This window comes from Engystomops pustulosus, chromosome 8, assembly GCF_040894005.1.
Source record: "Engystomops pustulosus chromosome 8, aEngPut4.maternal, whole genome shotgun sequence".
NCBI lineage: Eukaryota > Metazoa > Chordata > Amphibia > Anura > Leptodactylidae > Engystomops > Engystomops pustulosus.
The window spans coordinates 103941117-103968790 of NC_092418.1; the positions used below are offsets into that span (position 1 = coordinate 103941117).

The 27674-nt window shown below is 49.2% G+C and overlaps 2 protein-coding genes across 5 annotated transcripts in view; one reads left to right on the forward strand and one right to left on the reverse strand.

Moving 5' to 3' along the window:
* Positions 1 to 2819, reverse strand: part of HSPBAP1 (HSPB1 associated protein 1) — a 24702-nt gene extending 21883 nt beyond the window's left edge. Inside the window, exon 1 of one of the 3 annotated variants that reach the window (XM_072122077.1) lies at positions 2794 to 2819. Coding sequence is in view for 1 of the 3 variants with exons in the window: in XM_072122075.1 (XP_071978176.1) it covers positions 1382 to 1409 (28 nt within the window). In the remaining 2 variants the exon portion in view is untranslated. Of the gene's footprint in view, positions 1 to 1251; positions 1357 to 1381; positions 1489 to 2793 lie in introns of those variants that run through there. The other 2 variants (XM_072122076.1, XM_072122075.1) reach the window with 2 other exon arrangements.
* The window catches only part of SLC49A4 (solute carrier family 49 member 4), a 27340-nt gene continuing 2482 nt past the window's right edge, over positions 2817 to 27674 (forward strand). The window contains exons 1-8 of one of the 2 annotated variants that reach the window (XM_072122074.1): positions 2817 to 3204; positions 9064 to 9157; positions 10122 to 10387; positions 10465 to 10594; positions 11922 to 12030; positions 13268 to 13335; positions 18594 to 18721; positions 21672 to 21854. In XM_072122074.1, coding sequence (XP_071978175.1) covers positions 2934 to 3204; positions 9064 to 9157; positions 10122 to 10387; positions 10465 to 10594; positions 11922 to 12030; positions 13268 to 13335; positions 18594 to 18721; positions 21672 to 21854 — 1249 coding nt within the window. In that variant the 5' untranslated portion in view covers positions 2817 to 2933. The remainder of the gene's footprint in view (positions 3205 to 9063; positions 9158 to 10121; positions 10388 to 10464; positions 10595 to 11921; positions 12031 to 13267; positions 13336 to 18593; positions 18722 to 21671; positions 21855 to 27674) is intronic. The other variant, XM_072122073.1, reaches the window with a different exon arrangement.

Sequence of the window (27674 nt, forward strand, 5' to 3'; positions counted from 1 at the left end):
GGGGGATATGTCACCTTCAGAGTGTGGGGGTGTATAGGTGGAGATCTATCACCTGCAGAATGTGGGGGTGTATAGGGGGGGATGTATTTCCTGCAGATAGTGGGGGTGTATAGGGGGGACGTATCACCGGCAGAATGTGGGAGTGTATAGGGGGGATGTATCACCTGCAGAGTGTGGGGGTGTATAGGGGGGGGGGGTATCACCTGCAGAGTGTGGGGTGTATAGGGGGATGTATCACCTGCAGAGTGTGGGGTGTGAATAGGGGGGGGGGGGGGGTGTATCACCTGCAAAGTGTGGGGGTGTATAGGGGGGGGGGATGTATCACCTGCAGAGTGTGGGGGTGTATAGGGGGGGACGTATCACCTGCAGAGTGTGGGGGTGTATATGGGGGGATATATTTCCTGCAGAGTGTGGGGTGTATAGGGGAGGGACGTATCACCTGCAGAGTGTGGGGGTGTATAGGGGGGGATGTATCACCTGCAGAGTGTGGGGGTGTATATGGGGGGATATATTTCCTGCAGAGTGTGGGTTGTATAGGGGGGATGTATCACCTGCAGAGTGTGGGTGTGTATAGGGGGATATGTCACCTTCAGAGTATGGGGGTGTATAGGGGGAGATCTATCACCTGCAGAATGTGTGGGGGTGTATAGGGGGGGATGTATTCCCTGCAGAGTGTGGAGGTGTATAGGGGGAGATGTACCACCTGCAGAGTGTGGGGGTGTATAGAGGGGGGGGGGGATGTACCACCTGCAGAAAGAATTACTAACATATTCACAATTAAAGGGATAATCAGCATCAAGATATAAAAATTAAACGGGTGGTCAAAAGGTGTGGCCCCTTGCGCATGTTGTAAAGGGGGTCCCCGTCTTGTGGCTGCGGTGGGCCAAGACGCTGAGCTCTGTGTTCACCTTTGGGGGGCGTCCTCCCCGACACCAGGACGTTTCCCTCTGGGGTGACTTGATAGAGCTCTGCATTTAGGACCACCACACGCTCCCGGGATCCCCAAAACACTTGGAGCGCCCTTTACCCTGCATTAGAGGGACATGTCCCATATTATCTGCACAGACCCCGGGTACCTCTTGTGCCCCCCATCCTCTCCGTAGCTCATACATGTCTGTAGTGTGAACATTGCCATAATCTATCAATATGAAAATGCAAGTGAACAGCAGATCTGTGACTTATCACAGCTGAAGCCGCGTCACAGTGTCAGGATGAGTGATTCATTGCCAGACAGCAAGCAGAGGCACTGACCAGGGAGGATATAACTGGAGCCTCAGAGGACGGACAGCGCGGGGAGAACTACACGTCCCAGGCTGCCCTGCTATCGCTGCACACCGGGGCCTGCTGGGACGTGTAGTCCCTCCGCAGTCAGACGCGGTACCTGCCGCCCCTCTTCCCGCGGGCTCCATCAGCAGCGAGACGCACGTGATTCGCGGCGGCTCCGGCGCAGGAAGATTACATCATCTCTGTGCCGGCACCAGATATGTCGCCGAGGCCAGAGCGGCCATGTTATTGGAGGGAATTTATCCAAAGCAGGAGGTAATCATGGGGTGACTGGTAAAGTAATGGGGTGTCTGAGGAAATTCTGAATTCTTTTAACTCCACTACAGACGCTCCATAATTACACCTGACTACAAACACCCCATTACTACACCCGACAACAGACGCCCCATTACTACACCCGACAACAGACGCCCCGTAACTACACCCGACTACAGACGCCCCGTAACTACACCCGACTACAGACGCCCCGTAACTACACCCGACAAAAGACACCAAATAACTTCACCCAACAGCAGACGCCCCATAGGCCCCTTCCACACTTGCGTTGCAGATCGCGTCAGAGTCTGATCAGGGAGCGATCAGGGTTTGGTTTCCATCAGAGTGCAATCAGTTTTCAGTCAGAGTTTGTTCAGTGTCTCAGTTTTTCACGCGCGTTTTCAATGCTTTGTTTTTCAGGGCGTGTTCACATGTTACGTATTGACCTGCATTTTCATTGCGTTTAAAACGCATATACAACAGCTGAGGAGAGTTGATTTGCCTAATTACATCACTGTTAACATTTTCATTTACAAATGTTTACAGGCGTTAACAAGTGCGTTTTCTTAACGCATGCGTTAACATACATAAACGGTAATGTAATTAGGTAAATGACCTCTCATCAGCTGTTGTAATGCGGTTCAAACGCAACCGCAACGCGTGAACGCGCCCTCAAGGACTCAGGACTGAGCTCTATCTTTTCAATGGCAATTGATGCGTGAAAAACGCATTGCACTTGCATCTGTCTTAGACTGCAATGCGTGTGCGTGTGAAAAAAAGATGCAAGTCTGAAAAAGCCCATTGATTACAATGGGTCAGAGTGCAATGCAAGTTCTGCGCATCAAAAACACAAGTGTGAGAGGGGCCATAACTTCACCCGGCTACAGACGCCCCATAACTTTACCCGGCTACAGACGCCCCATAACTACACCTGACAACAGGCCCCCCATAACCCCGACAACACAGCGATGGATGCGTTACAATAGGTTTGGCTCTGGAGGAAGTGTAAGCAGATGTGACAATGTTTACAAAGCTGCTTACACTTCCAGCAATTAAGAAAACCGCTCCCAGAGTAGCCATAGGCATTGTAACATTTAAAAAAGCATGTGTTCTAATACATCCAAAACGCCACATGTGAATGCAGCTTCAGGAAGAAGTTGGACAGCATGTTGGGGGCGGGGCTGTGACAACACTACGGGCGGGGCTACATATGTGTGAATGACACATTATTGGGGCGGGGTTGTAAATATTCACGTGGGCGGAGCTGTGGGGATGATGTCACGGTGGGCGGGGTAAAATCCCATGACCGGATGTTTTGGCCGTGTGACTTCCGCTGTGCTGGGCTCCCGGGCGGCGGCTGTTGTGTGCGGTAGCGCAGCGGTACCGGAGCGGCCATGGGCCTGCAGTGGAGCCGGGAGGAGGAGCGGCGGCCTCTGCTGGCCGGGTCCCGGGCTCCGCGGGTGTTCGGGCGGCGCTGGCTCGTGCTGCTGCTCTTCTCCCTCCTGGGCTTCATGCAGGGGCTGGTGTGGAACAGCTGGGGGCCCATCCAGAACTCGGCCCGCGCCGCCTACGGCTTCCAGGGCCTGGACATCGCGCTGCTCGTGCTGTGGGGGCCCATCGGCTTCCTGCCCTGCTTCCTCTTCATGTGGCTGATGGACACCCGGGGTGAGTGAGCCCCAGGATTGCCCCTGCACCCCGATATAACTGTACACCTGGGGTGAGCCCCAGCGTAGCCCCCTGTACCCCGATATAATTGTACACCCGGGGTGAGTGAGCCCCAGGATTACCCCTTCACCCCGACATAACTGTACACCTGGGGTGAGTGAGCCCCAGGATTACCCCCTGCACCCCAATATAACTGTACACCCGGGGTGAGTGAGCCCCAGGATTACCCCTTCACCCCGATATAACTGTACACCTGGGGTGAGCCCCAGTGTAGCCCCCTGTACCCCAATATAACTGTACACCCGGGGTGAGTCCCAGTGTAGCCCCCTGTACCCCAATATAACTGTACACCCGGGGTGAGTGAGCCCCAGAATTACCCCAACACCCCAATATAACTGTACACTTGGGGTGAGCCCCAGTGTAGCCCCCTGTACCCTGATATAACTGTACACCCGGGGTGAGTGAGCCCCAGGATTACCCCAACACCCCAATATAACTGTACACTTGGGGTGAGCCCCAGCGTAGCCCCCTGTACCCTGATATAACTGTACACCTGGGGTGAGCCCCAGCGTAGCCCCCTGTACCCTGATATAACTGTACACCTGGGGTGAGTGAGCCCCAGGATTACCCCCTGCACCCCAATATAACTACACCCGGGTGAGCCCCAGCGTAGCCCCCTGTACCCCAATATAACTGTACACCCAGGGTGAGTGAGCTCCAGGATTACCCCTACACCCCAATATAACTGTACACCCAGGGTGAGCCCCAGGTTAACCTCCTGCACCCCAATATAACTGTACACCCAGGGTGAGTCCCAGGATTACCCCCTGTCCCCTGATATAACTGTACACCTGGGGGAGTGAGCCCCAGGATTACCCCTGCAACCCCAATATAACTGTACACCCGGGGTGAGCCCCAGGTGGCCTCCTGCACCCAAAAATAACTGTACACCCGGGGTGATTGAACCCCATGATTACCCCCTGTACCTCAGGATTGTCTCCCGCACCCCTATGTAAGTTTACATTCAGGGTGAATGAGACCCAGATATGTCCCTCACTCCATTATTCTCTACTACACCCCTATATAACTATGGATCCCACAAGTATTCTCTGCACCCATATATGATCTCCTACCTACACCAGTTCTCCACATATACCCCAGTGTTATCTATAACCCCTGTGTTACCATGTACACCTGGGATAAATAGACTAAAGATATCCTCTATAATTATTTAATACACCCCAATATTACACTGCTCTACACCCAAGGTGAGTGGCTGCTATTGCACCCCTTTGTTACCCTGTACACCTGGGGTGCATCTGTACAGTGATGGGTGACAATAGACGTTGTGCAGCAGGCACTGGGGTCACAGGTCAATTATGTCAGGACTGGTTTTCTCAGGTGCAAAGGGTGATCATCAGAGGGAGACCCATTTGATGGGGATTGGGCCCAGGGTGTAGATGTGTGGCTGAAGACCCCATTAGCCCCAGTGTGAGGGTCTGGATATGCCGCGGATGATCCGATTCGATCAGCACAAAATCTGTAACTAATCTGCAACGTGTGAATTCATCTCAATGCCGCCCCATGACCGTCCCATCCGTCTCGCTCTTGATCTGGATATTTTCGGAGACTTCAGCTTCTTTGTAGACCCGCAGAGAGCGGCACATTGTGTGACACAAAGGGGAGCATTGTCCAGGCTGATGGCAGCGGGGGTTGGGGGTCACACATTTGGCATGTTGTGTGAAGATTACACAATCTGTTTTCTATAAGGAGACAGGGGAGGGGGGCTCAGGACACATCACATGGTCACATCTCCAAATAAGACTCCAGCAAACAGTTGGCGACAGTACAAAGTATAATAAGGAGATAAAGTAACTCACGTTCCAACATAAATCACACAGAGGTGAAAAGACGACCCCCACACTGCACCCCTTAAAGGTAATGGGTGACATGGTTTTCCATGTCCTATTGGTTGGGGTTCCAGGACCCCACAGAGCAGCTTATACACGAAGACTGGAACAGATGGTGCCAATCCTATTAGATAAATGCTACATGATGCAGTAACCTGTTCTGACCACTTCATTCATTTCCTCCTGGGCTGTAATCCGGCAAAATATAGGACCTGCTGCATACCAGCTGCCCGGCAAGTGCATATGCAGTGTGAACGAGTGCCATAGACATCTATAACGGCTGAGGGCTGCGTCCTCTCCCGGCGCCATTGATTTCAGTTATTAGGGGATGTTTCTTACTCTTGTGTTTGTTCATCTCTTAAGAGTGAAGACACAGGTGGCGTTTTTGGGCCGTTTTTTGACAGGTTTGACCAATTCTCTTAATTTAAACTGGTCAAAAACTCGTGCGTTTTTTCCAATCTGAAAACGCTCTACTAAAAACGCCACGTGTCTTCACCCTAAGGCCGGCGCCACACGTAGCGCTTTGTCTGCGCTTGCAAACGCAAACAAAGTTTAATTAGAAATGCCGATGCGATCGGGCCGAGGCCCGCCCCGGTGGGCGCGACTTTGTTTGTGTTTGCAAGCGCAGACAAAGCGCTACGTGTGGCGCCGGCCTAGGGGTCACCAGGTTTTACCCCACCAAACTGACAGCCCCCTCGGGTCAGGTATGAATGTGGAGATTATAATCTCAGCTTTCACATTAGTATTGTAGTTTTATAAGCTGCAGAACTAGACATACAAACGGGTAAAGACCTCGTTGAGAGCATCTGATAAAGATCAGATTCCAGAGCAGACTCTGAGGGCGCTGTCCCACGTTGCGTTTGCAGACGCAGACCAAACCACGCCCACTGGGGCGGTCCGCGGTCCGATCGCATCGGCGATTTCCATAGAAACATAGAGAAACGCCAATGCGATTAGACCGCGGACCGCCCCGGTGGGCGCGGTTTGGTCTGCGTCTGCGTTTGCAAACGCAACGTGTGACAGCGCCCTAAAAGTGACTCTTCTCAGCCCATTTGTATATGATTTGGCAGGCATTTTGGTGTCAGGAGGTAAGAGTTCTCCTTATGGAGAGTTGGCCAATTGAGGCCGCCTTATGGACCTGTGGAGACTTCCAGCCATTGATGCTCCACTAGGGGATTCTGGGAAATATGCTGGAAAGATGCTAACAGAGTCGATGTAAGGGTGCAGTCACATGTCGTACGGGGCCGGGCATCAGCCCAATTGTATACACAAGTGATTGGTAACCAGAAGCCAGTGTCTGCATTGTAATACCACTCTCGTACACTAGCAGTACGTGTGACCGCACCCTGTGGTCTCTGTTTGCTGTTGGTAATGGGGGACTAAAGATATGCGCCTTTTTACATTGGGCTGCATTCACATAAACATGTGATCTCTCCAGTCCCGTATTTCTGTGCTGTATGAGACACGTGACGTTTTTCATCCGTATGCAGCACGTGTTTAACCTGTATTTATATGTCCCCATAAGGGCGTACGGAACTGTAACATGGCTCGTGTACGGTACGGTGTAAACAGCGGCAACGTAAATGGTTAGACGTATTGTCCATTGAAATGAATGTGGCCACATGTAACCCATAAAATCGTACAGTACAAGTAGCATATGGCCATTTTATTACGTTCGTGTGAATGCAGCCTATAGATTGCTCGTCTTGTGCCCAACTGTAAACATTTAAAGGGGTGTTCCCATTACAGCAAATTATCGTTATTATTTGTATGATAAAAAGTTATACCAATATCAATTCCTCACAGGTTACTAGACCTCTGCTTGCTGTCATTCCATAGAAAGCTTCTATGTTTATTTCCAGTGAAAAGAAATGTGACCCTGGTCACACAGGTGCACGGCTCGTTATAACCCACAGCTGTGATTACTCTCTGTGATATAACTAGTCTTGCACCTGTGTGACCATGGACTGATTTCTTACCACTGGAAGTTAACACAGAAGCTTTCTATGGAATGACAGCAAGCAGAGATCTACAAAAACTGTAATTGATACAGGAAACATATTGGAAAATTGTATAACTTTTCATCATACAAACAATAACAGTAATTTGCTGAAATGGGAACATCCCTTTAAGTCTATTTTCTGGCAGCAAGCAGAGATCTATACAAGTCCATTATAAAGTGGAAGACGTTCTAATTAGAACAAGTGGGAGCAGTCATGGGCTGCAGCGTTGTGATTGTGTCTGCCTGTGACACGCTCGGCAGTGGAGTTCCCCTTTAAGCCGCTGTCTTGTCACGTGTTTGTCTGTGTAATTGCTCGTTTGGAGATGTAAATATATTTTTAGTCTCCCGTCATGTTGGTGGTGTTTGCGCTGGTGGCTGGTTAGATAATTAGAGAGCTGTCTATCCTCCTGCTCGGGAACACTTGCACTTTTGACAACATGTTACTGCGCTGACATCCTGGGATCTGCCGGCTGTGAGAGCTGTCACCCGAGCCACCGCTAATGTGACTTGTCGTGTAAAACGTCAGTGCTCAACAAGCACCCCAGACAAAAACAAGTCAGCCCGAAATCTGGGATAAACCCGGCAGTAGACATCTGCACCCACCGGAGAGGGGCCCGTCCAGAGAGCAGAGATGGCACTGCCCCCGCACGCTGTCAGGGCACTCGGTGATTGTTGTGTTCTTGTAGTTTTAATGTCGGTTTTGGTAATATTGATTGTCCCTGAACGCTCAGATCTGATTGACAGGTGCCAGGAGCAGTCACAGCTGCTGCGCTCCTCGTGTGTGTGATGTCAGGGATTTCTCCATAGATTTCCCTAGAATATTGTCTCTTGGCAGACCCTAAATGTTTATAAGGCCCCCTGCCATCTAGATATTGATGTCTGACACCTGCTGCCAGCTGTCTTGTACGTGTCATGTAAGGTGCAGAGGGGCAGCACCCTGTGGGCACTATGGTTGCCGTGTACAGAGCTGCTGGGTGCTGTCCATGTGATCTGCATTTGCTAAAAGATTCTGATAACCATTTGCGGCCTTTGGAGGGTGTACATAATGGGCTGCAGCCGGTAATCGTGGCAACAGCGGCTGTGGATGGTGGATAACGTGACCCATCCATGCCCCGTACCAGAGCCGTCTTCACTGACTTGTGAGAGCGCCGAGCAAGGGTGGAGGGTCAGTAACATCGTGTGGATCAATATGGTAACTTATGAGCAGACATAAAATCCATATGGACTGGTGTTAACCTTAGACCCCTGACCTTACAGCCCTGTATTGTATTGAGTGATTGATGTATAATATGTATTGATGTATACTGCGATATTCTGCATAACCTAGAAAAAGTCCTGCTGCTTAGATGTCCGTGCAGCACGTGGAGCAGCAGAGATGTGGGAACGTCGGGTCCTCGCATAACAATTACGTGGGCAGATGAGAGACGGTACATATCATTCTCCGTAAAGATTTATAAATTGCTTTTCTTGTAGGAAAATCTGGACAGAAATAATGTAGGTTTTCTATTTCCTGAAGCTGAATCTGTGGGGTCGCATATAGATCCGTGTGAAAGCTGCGATGCTAAAGCTGAATCCATCTCTCCATCATAGAGCAGAGAACTATTGTGTGTCAGTGCTGGGACACCTGCCCACACCCCATCCACTGTCTGGTCCCTTAGGGTGATGCCACACATGGCGTTTTGAATCAGTTTTTGAAGCAGTCTGTTAAAAAACGCACGCATCTTTTGAAAACGCGTCAGGTTTTACCAATTATCTTAATTAAAACTGGTCAAAAACTGATGCGTTTTCAAAAAACGCATGCATTTTTTAACGGACTGCTTAAAAACGGACCAAAAACGGGTCCAAAACGGCATGTGTGGCATCACCCTAATAACTCCCAGATCTCCCTTCTCCCATGTTATTATTGTAATTACATGTCCTGATGACTTCACCTTCCTCTTCCCCCAGGTCTCCGTGTGACCGTCCTCCTCACACTGCTGTGCATGGTGCTGGGCGCCGGCCTGCGATGCATCCCAGTGTCAGACTTGGCGCTAAGGAGAAGGTACGATATATTCTTATTCATGTGATGTCCTGGAGCACGCATTTCACACAAAGCCTCATTACTAGGTGCGAATGGGATCTGCAGCGTCCTGGAGGAATCATAATTAGGGGTTTTATGGTAGAATCTCAGGGTGATAATGACTGTGATGTCTTCCATCTCCCCCTATTCTGCTTGTTGAGAAATTTAAAACATTTTATGAATATCCTGATACTCGCACCTGTAATGAAAAACCTGCCACTGAGTGCTCGCTAATGCACCGTAATGTCCATTACCTGCTGGCTATATTCATTCACTGGTATAATGGGGTCAGATCTTTACCTCCTGAGCTTCACACATTATTCCACTGGTAGAGATGCATTCCATATCACGTAGGGTCAGTACAGGATAAGTAATGTCATGTATGTACACAGTAACTCCACCAGCAGAATAGTGAGTGCAGCTCTGGGGTATAATACAGGATGTAATTTAGGATGAGTACAGGATAAGTAATGTCATGTATGTACACAGTTACTGCACCAGCAGAATAGTGAGTGCAGCTCTGGGGAATAATACAGGATGTAATTTAGGATGAGTACAGGATAAGTAATGTCATGTATGTACACAATGACTGCACCAGCAGCAGAATAGTGAGTGCAGCTCTGGGGTATAATACAGGATGTAACTCAGGATCAGTACAGGATAAGTAATGTCATGTATGTACACAGTGACTGCACCAGCAGCGGAATAGTGAGTGCAGCTCTGGTGTATAATACAGGGTGTAACTCAGGATCAGTACAGGATAAGTAATGTCATGTATGTACACAATGACTGCACCAGCAGCGGAATAGTGAGTGCAGCTCTGGTGTATAATACAGGGTGTATTTACAAGGTGGTTCAGCTCCATGTGTGATCAGAGATTTCCTGCTTTTGCAGTTATAATACAGAAGGCTCGTGTTTGTGCTATATAATTGTCTTCCTTTTCCAGGCTCATACATGGGGGTCAGCTGTTGAATGGATTTGCAGGTCCCACCGCTATGAATGCTGCTCCGTTTCTGTCCACCACGTGGTTCTCCCCAGATGAGCGGGCTACAGCCACTGCCATTGCCTCCATGTTGAATTATTTGGGTGGTGCCTGTGCATTTTTAATTGGACCGCTAATTGTCCCTGCTCCTAACAACACGTCCGGCAGCCACCTGACAGAAGGACATGTAGAATCGATCAAGGACCGGATAGAGGCAGTGATGTATACAGGTGTGTGACCCCCCAAGGGCCGGCCAGTTTGGTGTTTCATGTTTTGGGGTGGCGAGTGACACTTCTTTCTGTTGCAGAGTTTGGGGTGATCGCTTTGCTGTTTGCAGCAGTTGTGGCTTACTTCCCTGCCCGCCCCCCGATCCCCCCCAGTGTTGCTGCAGCCGGTCGCAGGCTCAGTTACAGGAGCAGCGTCTGGAGGCTTCTCAGGTGAGTTGTGTACAAGTCCTTGTATGTGGCTGCAGTATCCCAGCCGCTAGGATGGATGCTGCTGCTGCGGCTTCTTGGGTTCTCCATGTCACGTCGTGACATTTGTTGCTGTAATCTGAAAATTTGTGGTTAATCTTCTGCTTTCCCTCCCTGTTGGCAGGGACCCTTCATATATTGTTACAGAATCATCCAGTCTAGATCATCCTCTGTATGTAATATGCATCCATCTCCTGTGCTGGTGATCTGCTACATTGTATCGGTCTCTGTTCCAGGCTCAGAGATGTTTGTCTATCATGTTCTCTCTCCTTCTCTCTGGGCCACGCACACGGCCTCTGGCTCCCTCTCTCTCTCTCTGGGCCGCGCACACGGCCTCTGGCTCCCTCTCTCTCTCTGGGCCACGCACACGGCCTCTGGCTCCCTCTCTCTCTCTGGGCCGCGCACACGGCCTCTGGCTCCCTCTCTCCGGCTCCCTACCCCAACCCCCCCCCCCCCTATGTTGTGTACATCACTTACCCTCTCTATCTTGCCTACACTTCCTCTGGCTCTCCACCCCTTTCTCCCCTACATGTCTCCCCCTCTATCTCGCCGCGTACACTTCTTCTAGCTCGCTGGAGTCCTTCCTAGCTTCAGTTCTAGTTCTCTTCTTGCATTGTGCCAGGACGCGGGCGCTCGCTGCCTCCCCCTTGTATAGGCAGAGGCACAGATTGATTTGGCCTGTGTGTTTATATAGGCAGGAGGCACAGATGAAACCTCCCAGGGCTCGGATAAATGCGGGGCCGCACACTCGCTGATGAATGCCTCCGCCTGCAGTAGTTTGTTAATACATGGAAGTGAATGAAATCCATTCCTGTAAGTGACACAGGGGATTAATTTAATTGAGACTTTTAACAGCTTCCCCGCAGTAAATGAAGCTGAATTCCTACAAGTGAGAGCGACTTATTCCCTGTAATTCTGACTCACAGCGGCCGCTTCAATGAGGTTACTGCAAATAACGTGTCATGTAAAGAGCACCTGTCAGCTGCCCGGCGAGGAGCACAATGCCTGCTGCCAGCTGCATCCTCCTGAGTGACAGGACAGCGAGGGGCGACTTGTGCGCTTAAGCTTTCACCTTAAAGGGTTTTCCTTGATTTGCTTTTGATGGCTTATCCTCACACTCGGGGGAGCAGGGTTTGTTTGCTGGTAAACATGAAAGTTTCAGTTGTTTTTCACCTTTGACATTAGTGTTTCTAGTGTTCTGCAGTGGTCACCGTTCTAGGGCTTAGTCAATGTAACCAGTCACCGGGACTCTGCACCCAAATTCTGAACAGTGTTGATCTTTTCCTCATAGTAACGTTCGTTTTTTGATGATCGTTTTTGCCTACGCCATCCCTCTGGGGTTCTACGCTGGATGGTCAGGAGTTTTGGATCTGATTTTAACACCTATTCATATTAATCAGGTAAGTGTACAGGATCTATCCATAGTGCAGCATTGTAACGTAGAAGAAGCTGCCAATAGGATAGTCGGGTCATACAGTGCTACATGTCTTTATATCCTGGTGCACCTGTGAATCCTCCAGAATGGTGAGTGCAGCTCTGGAGTATAATACAGGATGTAATACATGACATTACTTATTCTGTACTGATCCTGAATGTACACAGTGACTGCACCAGCAGAATAGTGGGTGCAGCTCTGGAGTATAATACAGGATGTATCTCAGGATCAGTACAGGATAAGTAATGTCATGTATGTACACAGTGACTGCACCAGCAGCAGAATAGTGAGTGCAGCTATGGGGTATAATACAGGATGTAACTCAGGATCAGTACAGGATAAGTAATGTCATGTATGTACACAGTGACTGCACCAGCAGCAGAATAGTGAGCGCAGCTCTGGAGTATAATACATGATGTAACTCAGGATCAGTACAGGATAAGTAATGTCATGTATGTACACAGTGACTGCACCAGCAGCAGAATAGTGAGTGCAGCTCTGGGGGTATAATACAGGATGTAACTCAGGATCAGTACAGGATAAGTAATGTCATGTATGTACACAGTGACTGCACCAGCAGCAGAATAGTGAGTGCAGCTCTGGGGTATAATACAGGATGTAACTCAGCATCAGTACAGGATAAGTAATGTCATGTATGTACACAGTGACTGCACCAGCAGCAGAATAGTGAGTGCAGCTCTGGAGTATAATACATGATGTAACTCAGGATCAGTACAGGATAAGTAATATCATGTATGTACACAGTGACTGCACCAGCAGCAGAATAGTGAGTGCAGCTCTGGGGTATAATACAGGATGTAACTCAGGATCAGTACAGGATAAGTAATGTCATGTATGTACACAGTGACTGCACCAGCAGCAGAATAGTGAGCGCAGCTCTGGAGTATAATACATGATGTAACTCAGGATCAGTACAGGATAAGTAATGTCATGTATGTACACAGTGACTGCACCAGCAGCAGAATAGTGAGTGCAGCTCTGGGGTATAATACAGGATGTAACTCAGGATCAGTACAGGATAAGTAATGTCATGTATGTACACAGTGACTGCACCAGCAGCAGAATAGTGAGTGCAGCTATGGGGTATAATACAGGATGTAACTCAGTAAAATGTCATTATTCTACTGATACTCTCAGATCTTGGTGCTGTCTTGCTCATAACCATCTCCATGTCTCTGCAGGTGGATGCCGGCTGGATCGGTTTCTGGTCCATTGTGGGCGGATGTTTTGTGGGAATTGCTGTGGGAAGGTGAGAATTCATGGAGATGTGTGGATATAGATGTATCCTGTCTGATGATTTGGTTCCTGTGGTTTGGGCTTGTCTTTGGGTTGTGTCTGGATCTTGTGCAGCTTTATATAATAAACATGGTGTTCTCCTGCATTGATGCTTCTGGGTGAGGGGGGGTGGAGCAGATTTAGCAGATGGATGGGACATGAAAGACAAAATTTTCCATTGTCTTGTATTTATAAACTTTGTAGCTTTTCTTTTGATAAATTTTACATTTAAGATTTATCCAAATTGTTTTTAAGGTAGATTGTTAAACTTGTGCTCCATAATGATGCAACCTCCAGACCCCGCTGCGTCATCATGTGTGACTGATAAGCAGCAGTGTCAGATAAGGGGTCCTCGCTGTATATTGGGGATAACTCTGGAATGTTGGTTGTCAGACTGCATACATTCTCTGTCCCGCCGCCCCCCCCCCCCCCCGCCGCCATCACCATTGTCTTGTGCTCCCTATTGTGTACTGTGCTCCCTGATGTTCCATTCACAAGCTCAGTTTCATTGCGACCCGCAGCTCTTTATAAGGACCCCCACACACAGGCAATAAGGGGCCATAGCCGTGCCCCTCTAAAAAAAACGGCCATAAGGGGCTGTAGCCCCTTCACATGATGGTCAGTGTTATACTACAACACAAGCACCGGCCTCCAACTATCTGACATTGCGGCTACTTACAGCCCTGGTATGTGCTGGGTGAAGCTCCCTGGAGTTACAGTATGTGACATGAGAGACACATAAATCCCTGATGATGGATTCCACTGATCACATTCATTACTATTACAGATGCCGCATGTTCTCACCCACTGACACATTCACTGCACGTCACAAATGGCCAATGCTCAGGGATTTCTATTATTCTTGTGTGTGTGTGTACATATGTATGTGTGTGAGTATTAACTGACTCCTTCTTTCAGCTAAAAATTGTCCCCATATATTCAATTTATAATTTAACCTGTTATCCAGGGATGTCTATAGCAGGTTGTGGTGGGCGTGGCCTCCTGAGTCCAGCAGCTCCTCCCCTTGCTTTCTCTTCATGCAGCGGTAATGTCATGTGACCAGGGTGACCTCACCACAGGTCCCCGTAGCACCAGCAAATTGTACACAAGATTATAGGTCATGCAAGCCCAGCAGCAGCATGGAGAGGAGTACAAGTCCATGCAGGCTGCTGTGATTATCTTATGTAGTCATGTATGTAGTATATATGTGTATGGGGTATAGTGTGCTCCCTGTTACGAGGCTAAAGGACCTGTTGATGTCACCCTGGTCACATGCCATTAGGCCACGCTCCCTACTCGCTTTATGGATCTCAAGATACCAGGCAAGTTTAAAACTGATTTTATGGGGATCTGAGGGAATCAATTTGTAGCTAAATGAAGGCTCTCAGTTATTAGGGCTCTATAAGAACCTTTCACTAACTGTATTTGAAAAATCTGTTGACAGGTTCCCTTTAACCACTTAGCGCTCTGTGTCCGGTATAACAGGCGCTGAACTGTGGGCTTTAGCACTCAGCGTCGGATATATCGGACACAGAGCTAATCCCAGCTCAGCTGGTATTAGGAGCTGGGCCGCCATCATAAAACACGGGGTGTCAGCTGTAACTATCAGTTGACACCCCAGTGTAACACTCCTATCGGTAGGGATGGGGTGTTCAGGGGATGAGCTGTGTTGCATATCGTTGGATTTTGGTTTCCTCTGAGCAGAGCACATATTTGGTGTCTCCCCGGTGGCTTTTTCTGGATATCTGTGAGAAATGGTTTCTTCTTGCCTCTTCCATAAAGGGCAGATTTGTGCAGTGACTGATTGTTGTCCTATGGACGCACTCTCCCCGTCGGCTGTAGGTCTCTGCAGATCCTCCAGAGGGATCTGGGGGCGTCTTGGCTGCATCTCTGATCAGTCTTCTCCTTGTGTGAGGTGAAGGTTAGAGGAACGGCTGCCTCTTGCTAGATTTCCGGGGTCTGATGCTCCTTCCAGTACAATATGAGGCTTGCACTCGGCTCCTCGGCATCTTCCCAGACCTCTCCCTGGTGGGTTCCTTCATGATGCAGAACCTGAGATATCACAGAGCAGGGGATTTGTACAGAGACCTGATTACACACAGGGATTATATTCATCATCATCTGTCATTTAGGACGACATTGGATCATTCAGGGATCAGAGACTGAACTTCTGGAGGGAGAGTAAAGGGTCCGAATAATATATTATGCCCCACATTTTCAAGTTATTATTTATTACAAAAGTTTAAAGTATCCAATGAACTTCATTTCCTTTCACTTCACAATTGTGTCCCACCAGTCCCCATTCTTCACCAAAAAAATGACAATTTTTATATTTGACTTCCGAAATGTGGCATAAGGTAGAAAAGTCCAAGGGGTCTGAATACTTTCGCAAGGATCGATAGTAGTGCCTAGTGAGTGTTATGGGGTGCACCCCTCTCTCCAGGTACAGCCACGGGCTCATCTTGTAGCACACTAGGTGTATGCAGCACCGCTGAGTGTTATGGGTGCACCCCTCTCCAGGTACACCCAGGGGCTCATCTTGTAGCACACCATGTGTATGTAGCAGCGCTGAGTGTTATGGGTGCACCTCTCTCTCCAGGTGCACCCAGGGGCTCATCTTGTAGCACACTAGGTGTATGTAGCAGCGCTAAGAGTGTTATGGGTGCACCCCTCTCTCCAGGTACACCCAGGGGCTCATCTTGTAGCACACTAGGTGTATGTAGCAGCGCTGAGTGTTATGGGTGCACCTCTCTCTCCAGGTGCACCCAGGGGCTCATCTTGTAGCACACTAGGTGTATGTAGCAGCGCTGAGTGTTATGGGTGCACCTCTCTCTCCAGGTGCACCCAGGGGCTCATCTTGTAGCACACTAGGTGTATGTAGCAGCGCTAAGAGTGTTATGGGTGCACCCCTCTCTCCAGGTACACCCAGGGGCTCATCTTGTAGCACACTAGGTGTATGTAGCAGAGCTGAGTGAGGTCATGGGGTGCACCCCTCTCTCCAGGTACACCCAGGGGCTCATCTTGTAGCACACTAGGTGTATGTAGCAGCGCTAAGAGTGTTATGGGTGCACCCCTCTCTCCAGGTACACCCAGGGGCTCATCTTGTAGCACACTAGGTGTATGTAGCAGCGCTGAGTGTTATGGGTGCACCCCTCTCTCCAGGTACACCCAGGGGCTCATCTTGTAGCACACCATGTGTATGTAGCAGCGCTAAGAGTGTTATGGGTGCACCCCTCTCTCCAGGTACACCCAGGGGCTCATCTTGTAGCACACCATGTGTATGTATCAGCGCTGAGAGTGTTATGGGTGCACCCCTCTCTCCAGGTACACCCAGGGGCTCATCTTGTAGCGCACTAGGTGTATGTAGCAGAGCCGAGTGAGGTCATGGGGTGCACCCCTCTCTCCAGGTACACCCAGGGGCTCATCTTGTAGCGAGGTCTCTCAGTGCTGCCTGGTACCTGCAGTTTTGGATCCTGTTCTGACCTGTAGGACACCTGGTTGTGATCCGTAATGTGCCTTCCTGACTGGGTGAGCTCATTATTACAATCCTTGGAATCCTATCCATACTGGATTCTCCGAGTTCTGTTTCCCTGTTTCTGATTTATTAGGAAAATCAAATCTCCATCTTCCACGTGCAGGAGGTGGTGCTGAGCAGCTAATTTCCCAGTAAATGGATCGGCGCTGGATGTATCTGCTCCCGGCTGAAACCAGCGCGGTCTCTGGGAACCTAATGAGACTGGGGCCACTCATCTGTCTTTTCTGGAGGGTTGGATCCGTGACAGGCCCGGCTATAATAATCTGCTGCAAGTTGTAATCAGGAAAATGAGGTCATAATTCTTGTCACATTTCACAGATTCTGTGAGTGTTGCGGCGTTGCGGACCCACCAGCGCTCGGATCCTCATTATTCTATTGTGCTTTTCTTCCACCAGCTGCTGATGTTTAGCAAGGCAAAAATATCACAATTTCAGCATTATCCTGTCATTTTCCACAAATTATTCCTCCATGCCGTCCTTGACGACAGCCTGTAATTGTGTTTCCAGAACCGGTTAATTACAAACTCCATCGTTTAATTCCTAATTTGGAAGCGGCTCCTCGTATGTTTTGCCTGTTTAGCTCATTCGGCTCTGGGTGACAGATACTCGGGGAGAAGTTATTCATCTATCGGGGGACGGTCGCTGATCGCTTGTCATCCACTGCAGAGGCTCAATCCTTTAAGTGCAGGTTTCGGTGAAGGAAGAGTCTGAACACGGGCCTATGTGTGTTGCAGCACCATTGAACTGTTAAACACGGATGTCCTTGAAGTTGTCACAGCCACGCCTCCTAAATGCTATACAATAGTCATCTCATCACTCGGGGTTCAGGTATACATAGGAACTTCACGCCTTCCACCACTGTACACACCTTCATGTGTGTGAAATGACATTTTGGCGGATCATGGTTGTGGCTTTGAGGTCTGGTCCACGCTTCTTGCCTAGTTACACTGAGCACCTATTAAGGATGGGTGTGAGGTGCTGGGTGGTGAAGTTGCCTTGTACCCCAGAGTTACACCGATTGTGCAGCATACACCATCTCCAATAGGGCAGTAAAATGCTCATTTGGATATTTTCAACTAAACTTTCTAGCCATTGTATGTACTTGTTAAAGGGGTTGTTCGGAGTTTGAAAAAAAAAAAAACATGGCTACTTTCTTCCAAAAACTGGTCCTCCCTGACCATGGGTAGTGCGTGGTACTGCAACTAAGCTCCATTCATAGCTTTACAGCTGAACTGCATTACCGGCACAGACCATGGTCAGGTGTGGTGCTGTTTCGGGAAGAAAGTAGCCTTGCTTTTTGACTTCAGGACAACCCCTTTAAAAAAGGTTTGCTGATAAAGCGGGACACTTTTGGTTTACATTTTATTGTAGATGTGAGGTGAAGATGGACCTGCAGAAGAGATTCTGATTCCTCATTACATATAGATTTCACCTGTACCACCCACCTACACATTGTACGGGTGATCTGCAGGCCTCGCCTCAACAATCATCAGAACTTAAAGGATCAGCAGATACTACAGGTGCTGTGTGCAGTCCAGCGTGTAATGGGTCAGGGGGTCCTACATAATGCAGTGGGTTTTTAGTGCATATTCAAGTGTCTGGACCCAAGACAGATTTATGTGACGTGTTTCACCGGTGAGTGATGTATTTGCTGCAGACGTGACTGTGTTTCATCAAAGCTTTCTCCTTTCTTCCCAGATTTGCTGATTCTGTTCGGGGGGTCCTAAAGCCTATTCTTGTCTTGCTCTTCTCGGCATCTACACTTTCAGCCACTTGGTTTACGTTGACATTTCTGAGCAGAGTCACCCACCTTCCCCTCACGACAGGTAAGTGGCCCCACAGTCACTGCAAAAATCCTGAGTATGTGGGCAAGGCCAGCAGGGGGATACACGATCTCGTGGGCAGGGCCTTCAAGGGGGGATACACGATCTCGTGGGCAGGGCCAGCAGGGGGGGGGGGGGATACATGTACCCGTGGGCAGGGCCAGCAGGGGGGGGGGGAATACATGTTCCCGTGGGCAGGGCCAGCAGGGGGGGGGGGGAATACATGTTCCCGTGGGCAGGGCCAGCAGGGGGGGGGGGGATACATGTTCCCGTGGGCAGGGCCAGCAGGGGGGGGATACATGTTCCCGTGGGCAGGGCCAGCAGGGGGGGGATACATGTTCCCGTGGGCAGGGCCAGCAGGGGGGGGGGATACATGTTCCCGTGGGCAGGGCCAGCAGGGGGGGGGGGGATACATGTTCCCGTGGGCAGGGCCAGCAGGGGGGGGGGGGATACATGTTCCCGTGGGCAGGGCCAGCGGGGGGGGGGGATACATGTTCCCGTGGGCAGGGCCAGCAGGGGGGGGGGGGATACATGTACCCGTGGGCAGGGCCAGCAGGGGGGGGGGGGAATACATGTTCCCGTGGGCAGGGCCAGCAGGGGGGGGGGGAATACATGTTCCCGTGGGCAGGGCCAGCAGGGGGGGGGGGATACATGTTCCCGTGGGCAGGGCCAGCAGGGGGGGGGGGGATACATGTTCCCGTGGGCAGGGCCAGCAGGGGGGGGATACATGTTCCCGTGGGCAGGGCCAGCAGGGGGGGGATACATGTTCCCGTGGGCAGGGCCAGCAGGGGGGGGGGATACATGTTCCCGTGGGCAGGTCCAGCAGGGGGGGGGGGATACATGTTCCCGTGGGCAGGGCCAGCAGGGGGGGGGGGGATACATGTTCCCGTGGGCAGGGCCAGCGGGGGGGGGGGATACATGTTCCCGTGGGCAGGGCCAGCAGGGGGGGGGGGGATACATGTTCCCGTGGGCAGGGCCAGCAGGGGGGGGGGGATACATGTTCCCGTGGGCAGGGCCAGCAGGGGGGGGGGGGGATACATGTTCCCGTGGGCAGGGCCAGCAGGGGGGGGGGGGATACATGTTCCCGTGGGCAGGGCCAGCAGGGGGGGGGGGGATACATGTTCCCGTGGGCAGGGCCAGCAGGGGGGGGGGGATATATTTTCCCGTGGGCAGGGCCAGCAGGGGGGGGGGGGATACATGTTCCCGTGGGCAGGGCCAGCAGGGGGGGGGGGGATACATGTTCCCGTGGGCAGGGCCAGCAGGGGGGGGGGGGATACATGTTCTCATGTACTCTTGTCTACCTCCTGCAAGACTCTTTGGTCCTTTGTAGCTTGTGCTGGGATGAGATTACTGTAACGGCTCTGGTCAGACCCTCCGGCATCACATCATGTCATAGCAAAGCTTTATCTCCCTGACATCTGAGGGCAGGAAGGCTCCATACATGTTGAATAGTGCAACAAAATCTGCAGATTGATGCAATGTGTATAGTGCGGTACAGCCCATATCTGCAGGTGGGTAGAAAACGGCTCTTACATTGCAAATGCGTTTTCACCGTCCAGCGGGGCTCTCCTGTATGAGTTACTGTAATTGGTGCAGTTATGGTGAACAAACTCACGTGTCCAGAAATCTCTAGGTCAAGTTTTGTGATCCGTGTTCTGCCACAGTAACGTATAGCTGCGCTGTCTGCGCTCTGTGGGCAGCAGCTACATGTAAGACGCCTGATGCCTGCGCTGGTTGACGTGTTGCATACTTTGTTGCACCGTCTGACACCTCAGCAGAAAACGCTCCAGAGTAATGCGAAGTTTAACCTTCTGCAGAAGGTCGCTCATTACAGAGTAATTACTCATTTAAATGATGTTTCTTAATAAGGTGTCAGTCTCCATGCAACTTCTGTGTATACAGATTCTTAACACTCGATCTGCGCACACACCCCGGGCTGCGGGGGGCTTTATCCGGCCCGGCGGAGCTTCTTAAGGAACGTTCCCTTAAAAATAGTTTCTGTAGAATTTTTTTGTCTGTAACTTCTTTGTTTCCTTGCACTGACATCAGACTTTGATGGCAGCAGCCGGAGGCGGATTTGATCAATGCGGTTATGTCTCTATACGCGTTGCACTGTTCCATGGCCCTGTGGGGAGTTGTTTGTGTCTTCTCGCTGCAGGGTCGTTACCTTTGCGTCAGATATCTGTTCGCTTTGTTTTAGAGGTCAGGCTTCTTTTTTCCCTGACTGTAGTGAATTGCGCAGTTGGTAGCAGACGGCGAGCTCGGCTTTGACTAATGATTCGTAAATCAGCCTGACTGAAGGATTCTGCATCTGAGCGGCTCCTCTCTCCATCACTCTGGAGTACACAGGATATGCAGACATTTTATTACTTTACCCGCTCCAGCATATAGGTACGCAGCGGCTCGCTGTCGGGGAGGGAATCTGAGCCAAGTGTTGTAAATGTCTGCAGATATTCAGGATAAATCAGCGGCTGCAGATGAACAGTCTCATGTCCTGAGGTCATTGTGGGCCTCGTATGACCTGATGTCATAGACTGTGACCTTCAGCCGTGTGGTCCCCCATTCTCCTAGTTGTGGGGGCTTTGGCCTTCTTTTCCGCTAGCCTCCTGATAGGTAATGAATGTACATTGCGAAGTGGCACAGCCCATTGTTCTTGGACAAAAGATACTCAATAGACATAAAAAATAGTGGATTTTCGGAGAAACCTCTGTGTTAATTGTGTTCAGAGCCAATTTTTTTTCCAGTTTCTATTATGTCTTACCTTCTCATGGTCCAAAGTGACTTCTTTTGAAGGATCGCTCCATTTTTAGCTCTGTATATCTGTGAGGGAGCCCACCAGACCTTGGTGTAAGAACACCCCTATCCATGTAACTTTGTGTGTTATTGTACTGTTATTGGGCCTTTGCCATTTTTGAAATTTGAGTGATTTATTCTTTGTGTTTTTGTGTTGCAGCCACCATTTATACCTCTTGCATCCTAATCGGAGTCTTTCTTAACGGAACGGTTCCAATCTTCTTTGAAATGTTCGTGGAGACGGTCTACCCGGTCCCAGAGGGGATCACCTGTGGCTTTGTCACCTTCTTGAGTAACATCTTCACTGGACTTTTGTTGGTGTTTCTAACTTTTTATCACATAGGTGAGTAAAGTTCTGTACTTGTCATTTAGTGTGTAACGGGGAGGGGGATTCTTACAATGGGGCACATTTATGTACCCGTCCCGATCCCCGCTGTGCATTGTCCGACGAGAATTCGGGTCTGCCGCGATTCACTAAGATTGTGCGTCCAATTTCCTGCATGTGTCGCTTCCCCCGCTGAGGTCCGCCGGAGTTCACCTTCTTCTTCCCGATGCATGTGAGTGCTGGGGCCCCAATTTCGTTTTTAAATTCCGCAGCTTGTCCGAATCAGTCGGGTTGTCCGACGTCCACGCCCCCCGATTTGTGTCGCATGCAAGCCGGCGCCGATGCGCCACAATCCAATCGCGCATGCCAAAAACCCGGGCCAATTCAGAGCAAAATGATAAAAAGTTGTGAAACCCACCGAAAATGCGCTGTTTGGACCCTTGGTAAACGTGCAGTGCATGAGGCGGCTATTCCCCCATTGTATAGCTGAGTGTTGTGCAGATAACTCTGAGCTATGCAGATGCAGTGAGTAGAGGTAAGATGACCCATATATAGATTTTCTGAATAAATATACTTGAGGGCGAGTGAAATCTCGTGATCATCTGACTTAATGATGATGATAACTGGTTGTGACCGGGGTTCAGTTAAGGTATGTTTTATATTTGGCATCGGCCTCCTGTCCTCCCTGACGGCCTGTGTTCAGCATCATAGTCCTCCTGTCCTGACCGCCTTGGCTGTGTGGTAGCTTCCAGTACCTTAAACGACAAGTGCCCCAGGTACAACTCCAATCCATTGTAATAATAATTCTATATTTGTATAGCGCACACAGATAACGCAGCGCTGCACAGATACAAGTCCTGTACATCCGGAAGTACGCGCCCTCCTACACGGACCCCTTCTGTTTTGTTGCGGCTGAGTTTTAGCTCCGGTTGAACGGTGAGAGTTCATTACCCTCTGCTACTTGCCGGTCTAAACATGACCTGACTTCACACCAAACCTCCTTCTGTTCTTTCATTTTCAGGAAGGTTGGGGGTCCTTAATTTTCGCACTGCACTTCAGAAGCCCCAGATATTACACCAATCATGATAGAAAATCTGCCAATTTCTCAACATAGGAACCTAGCCTAAGGCCTCTTTCACACAAGCGGATGCCCAGGCCAGTATGCAGCCCCCCTATGGAGTGATGAGGGCTGCTCAACCCTCCCCTCTCCATAGGAAGTGTATGGCCATACTTAGGTGAAATATAGGGCTTTCCCCATCTTTCTCATTAAGTACTGTGCGGCATGCTGGGCAATACGTCCATACAAATTAATGGAAATATTGCCCATTAAAATGCATGCGGTTGTATGCTGCCTGTACTGAAACTGTATGGTACAGGTAGCATAAAACCGGAAAGAGGCCTTGAGTTCTGAACTATTGTCACCAGAGCCAGCTTGTGATGGTTACCCTGTGTTAGCCTGACGTAACAATGGCGGCAGGGTTTTCCTCAGTGTGTAGTGCTAGTATTTACCATCGGGATAAGGGGTATGGTGATCTATGGGGGCAGCTTATGCTAGCTTTCCTGTCTGATCCCATTGACATGATCCTGGAGCACAAAGTTCCTGCTAACTAATGCTTGGAGGAGGTCGTTGTTATCCTAGGGATAGATGATCAGTTTGAGAAGTGGTGTCCTGGAACACCATCCAGTCGGCTGCAGAATATGATGGTACGATACAAAGATGTATATTTATTATTGGTGATTACATGTTAATCCTTAAGTAGACAGGGGACTCGTAGCCACTATAGATTGTGAGTGCTGCAGTCTCTTATTTCTGGTGCCAACCTCTATGGATGCATGTACAGGGGTTCTGATTCTGCATGAATTGAGGGACGTTCTGGTGGTCTGAGCCCCTCTTGGTAGGGCCGTGGTCCCTCTGTCTTCTGGCTCTTGTCATGTTTAGCATTTTCCTATGTTGTCTTCTCAGAAACCAAAGCTGCGCTTCCATGGACACTTTAGTAAGTTCAGTCTTGCAGATTTTGCCAATGCTCTGGTCTCACAGCAGCAATACCCCAGTCTCTGTTCTTTTGGTTATCCCCATTAATCAGACACCACAATTGGCACAGATGTAAGGTCATCGTCCTGCTTCACATGCGGCAGATAATTGTGCGCTGACATTTTAGGGCGTCTGGCATTTTATCTTTAATTCCAAGTAAAAGTTCTGTTCCACGTATTGATCTTGCAGGGCATGAGATCCGCTCCGAGCTGGGTCCACGCTCAGGCACAAAAGCATTTAAGCCGCTTTTTGTTCTGGAGATTTGGAAAGGACGACCATCCACTTTAAATCCATGATTCATTTTAATGTCGTCATAAAGTGTATAATTACCAGCAAATGATTTAAGAAGACAAAAATGAGAAGCAGTGAATAATCTGCAGCGAGGGGACGCCAGGACAATATGCCTGATGCCGACTAATAGGCGTCTGGGCTCCAGCCAATCAGGACCAGCATCATCCTCGCACTATGCAAATATGTCAATGGATACTTAAAAATCTAACTCTCATGTAAGGTTTCCAAATATGAATGATGTTTAAAAGTTATCTGTCTCATCATACGTAAGAAGAAATCCCACCTAAAGAAGGGAAAGTGATAATCATGTTAGGAAAACTGTACAATAGAAAGGAGGCTCTTGGACCCTGATGACACCTGTAGCCTGGAGGATACAGGTTCTGTATTGTAAATCCTGCACACTTGTAGCGAGGTGAAGCTGGTCCCATAAATGCTGGATTGGAGATAAATCTGATGAGCAGGCGGCCAAGGAAGTGTTATGTGGAAGAGACGTTCCCTGGAAACCATCACTGCGGAGCAGCGGGATATGGCGACATCAGCCCTGCTTATAACATTGAGCCCCTCGTAATGTCTTACTATCAGGGGGCATCATTGTTGGATCCTAAAAAGAACCTGGATTGATTGATAAAGAAGATCTGGTTCCACTCAGCTGCTTTCCAGGTTTCTCATTCGTGAGCAGTGAAGCCGCGGGTGAATGTCAGTAAATGGCAGGAAATGTAACGGTGCAAAGTGCTTGGAAATGGTTTGGGCAGAGACAGGACTTGTATTAAAGAGGCCAACTGCGTCGGGAATGGCTGGATCCTGTCCCCATTTGTAGGAGTGAGGTCAGACGTTCCTCCTGCTCCAATAATGTTCCCCTTCCCAAAGCCTGTCATAGAGGTGAGTCTAGAGATGAATGTGCGGTATATTACCCAAAAGTATACTCCGAGAGGGAAGACCTTACTGCAGGCAACAATACAGCATCTGGGCACCATATCATATGGTCCCAATGTGCCACTTCATAGTTGGCGTTTGAATAAAAATAGAATATTTGTCCCTCAAATGCGTCTCCTGGATGGAGGAGCCTGTGCTGAGCCGCAGCTTCTTATCCGCACAGTTGTTAATTAATAGAGATGAGATTTGTGAAGCAGCGACCACGTTGATGCTTGTTCTGCTCTTGTTGCATCAAGGTCTCTTCTCTCTTTGTCGCTGTTCTCTAGTCACGGATCGCCTTAATAATGTCATTTTAAAGTCTAGCAAAAAAAAAAGAACATTTTCTCTTTTTCTGCCTTTGGAATTAATTTTAAAGGAGGGCAGTATCCAGTTAAGAATCGGAGTGCGGCATTCAGGCTGATGAATTTCCCCATCAGGAGCAGCTCAAGCATTGCAATTACCCCGCATGGTCTATCCGTCATCTTCCAGGCAGTGTAGACCGGCCGTCAGGCTGTGCCATGGAGGGATTGATAGGAGCTGCAGCATCGCGTGGAAAAAGAGCCTCAAAGGAGCTGTAATGTACCTGATGACGGCTGTAGCACATACCTGGGGCTAGTACATTGTGTCGCTTTCTGACCTTTTATAGCGGTCTCAGCACCCAGCCCCCCACCCATCTGTACTGTGAAAAGTATAGACGCACACATAATATCCCTGTAGTGACCCATTGTAACATACAAACATGACTCCCCAGGGTCTGTTCTGTCAACGGCAGGGTCCCATCTGTATCAGCAGATGATATGTGACTCCATAGGTAGGGGAAAAGAGAACACAGGATCCACCTCCACCGATTCAGGAACTAAGGATCGAAATAATTTCAAAAATGTTGATTTCTCACTTCTGCTGACAGGTTCCCTCTTTTCTGATCCTCCTGATCAGGGTACGGTGGGACGCACCCTTAGGGTTCTGGCTTTCTTTATCTTTCAGATGTCATGGATTTGCCTCATGAGAGAAGTCACATTTATTCCTTTTTGTCATTTTCAGAACTGTTGATGCTGTTTTCGCTGCACAATGGTCTCTTTTGCCTTTAAGAACGAGTTTTTCCTCAGTCTTTCTTGCTCCAGATATTCCGTCTTGCCTTGTGTTCAGAGACTGAGAAAGGCTCTTCCATAAAAATGACAAATGTAAAAGCCGTGTGTGAAGTCTGTGGCTGCGCTGAGTTATTCTGTTACTTCGGTGTTTGCCCTTAAGAGCCTCCGCACTGATAGCGCAGAGTATTCACTGTCCTCTTGTTATAATGGAGTACAGGCTGGAGAGATAAGAGACGAGTCATCGCCACCGCTGTGGCCGCCTCTATAACCTCATAAAAGATGCTGGACAAAGGAGGGAGGGGAAGGTCTCTGCCATAAAGTGTGGCTCCCATTACTGTATAAATGGACATGTCACAAACCGCGATTTGTATATAGTATATGAATTTATAGGTGTGTAATGAGTTTGCTGTATGGGAATGTTATTGTGCATCCTGAGGCGTCTCATTCATTGGAAGTTCTTCATGTCTATATGTATTTGTAGTAGTAAATTTATGACCATGTAACTTGCCTGCGCTGCTGAAAAAGTACCGGCACCCCGGGGGACCCAAGATATTGTTTACCAAGTGACTAAACTTTTGTTTGCAGATTAATTCTACACTAAACACTTGACTTGCTGCTTACAGAGCCTGAGTTCTGCTCCCAGAGCTGCAATCGTAATTCTGCCAGCTTTAGGGGATTAGTCAAAGAGACTGTACAACGCAGACACGTTCCCACCTCAATGCAAAAATGTGTCTGAGTAAATTGGAAGAAAAGGCTATTTGTTCCTCTTTGGGTGTTGTGGTAATTGCTGTAGCAGTTCTCCCACCAATAACCTGCCCTTTACACAGAGAGCAATAAAATAAGCTCCCCTGTGGCTCCAAGACGCGAGTTTGATAAACCCCTTTTAAGCTGCTGAGGTGGAGGGCAGGTCCATCCATAATTACAATATGAATATCAGAATAGTGAAGTTGTTAGATGGTGTATGATCTGGATCCATACAGGTATCGGGCACGTCTCTCTTGCTGTGCCAGTTTTATCACAAGTGAGTCCAGAAGAGCAGGGGTTCTGTGGATATCTCTTATCCTGAAAAAATAGAGGTCCTCTGTGTGTATTGGGTGTCTTAGGCTGCCTTCATTTTGATGACATTGATGTGAAATTTTGCTTACTTAGCTTAAAAACCTCTTCTACATAAACTGCCTGAGGGTGCAGATTGTTTGACAAAGAAATTTGCTGTCAGGTTCCCTTTTAAATCCCATGTGTTTGCCAACCGATGAGTCCCATCAAGGTAGATAAAGATCTAGCGAGTAGAAAGTTTGCTGCCCAATCCCTTTGTTCCATTACGTACACTTGTTTTAGGCCAAGGCGATCATGTATGTGTATGATGGAGTCAGGAGAGATGGTGGCGATGGCCGTGTCATGTTTAGGTGGGGCGTTAGATAATTGATAATCGGCCGACCTGGTGAAGGGTCTGACTTGGTTGTCCATATGCTGAGAGCAGATCCCTCCCAGTGTAGAGTTTGCATTGTATGTGTGTGA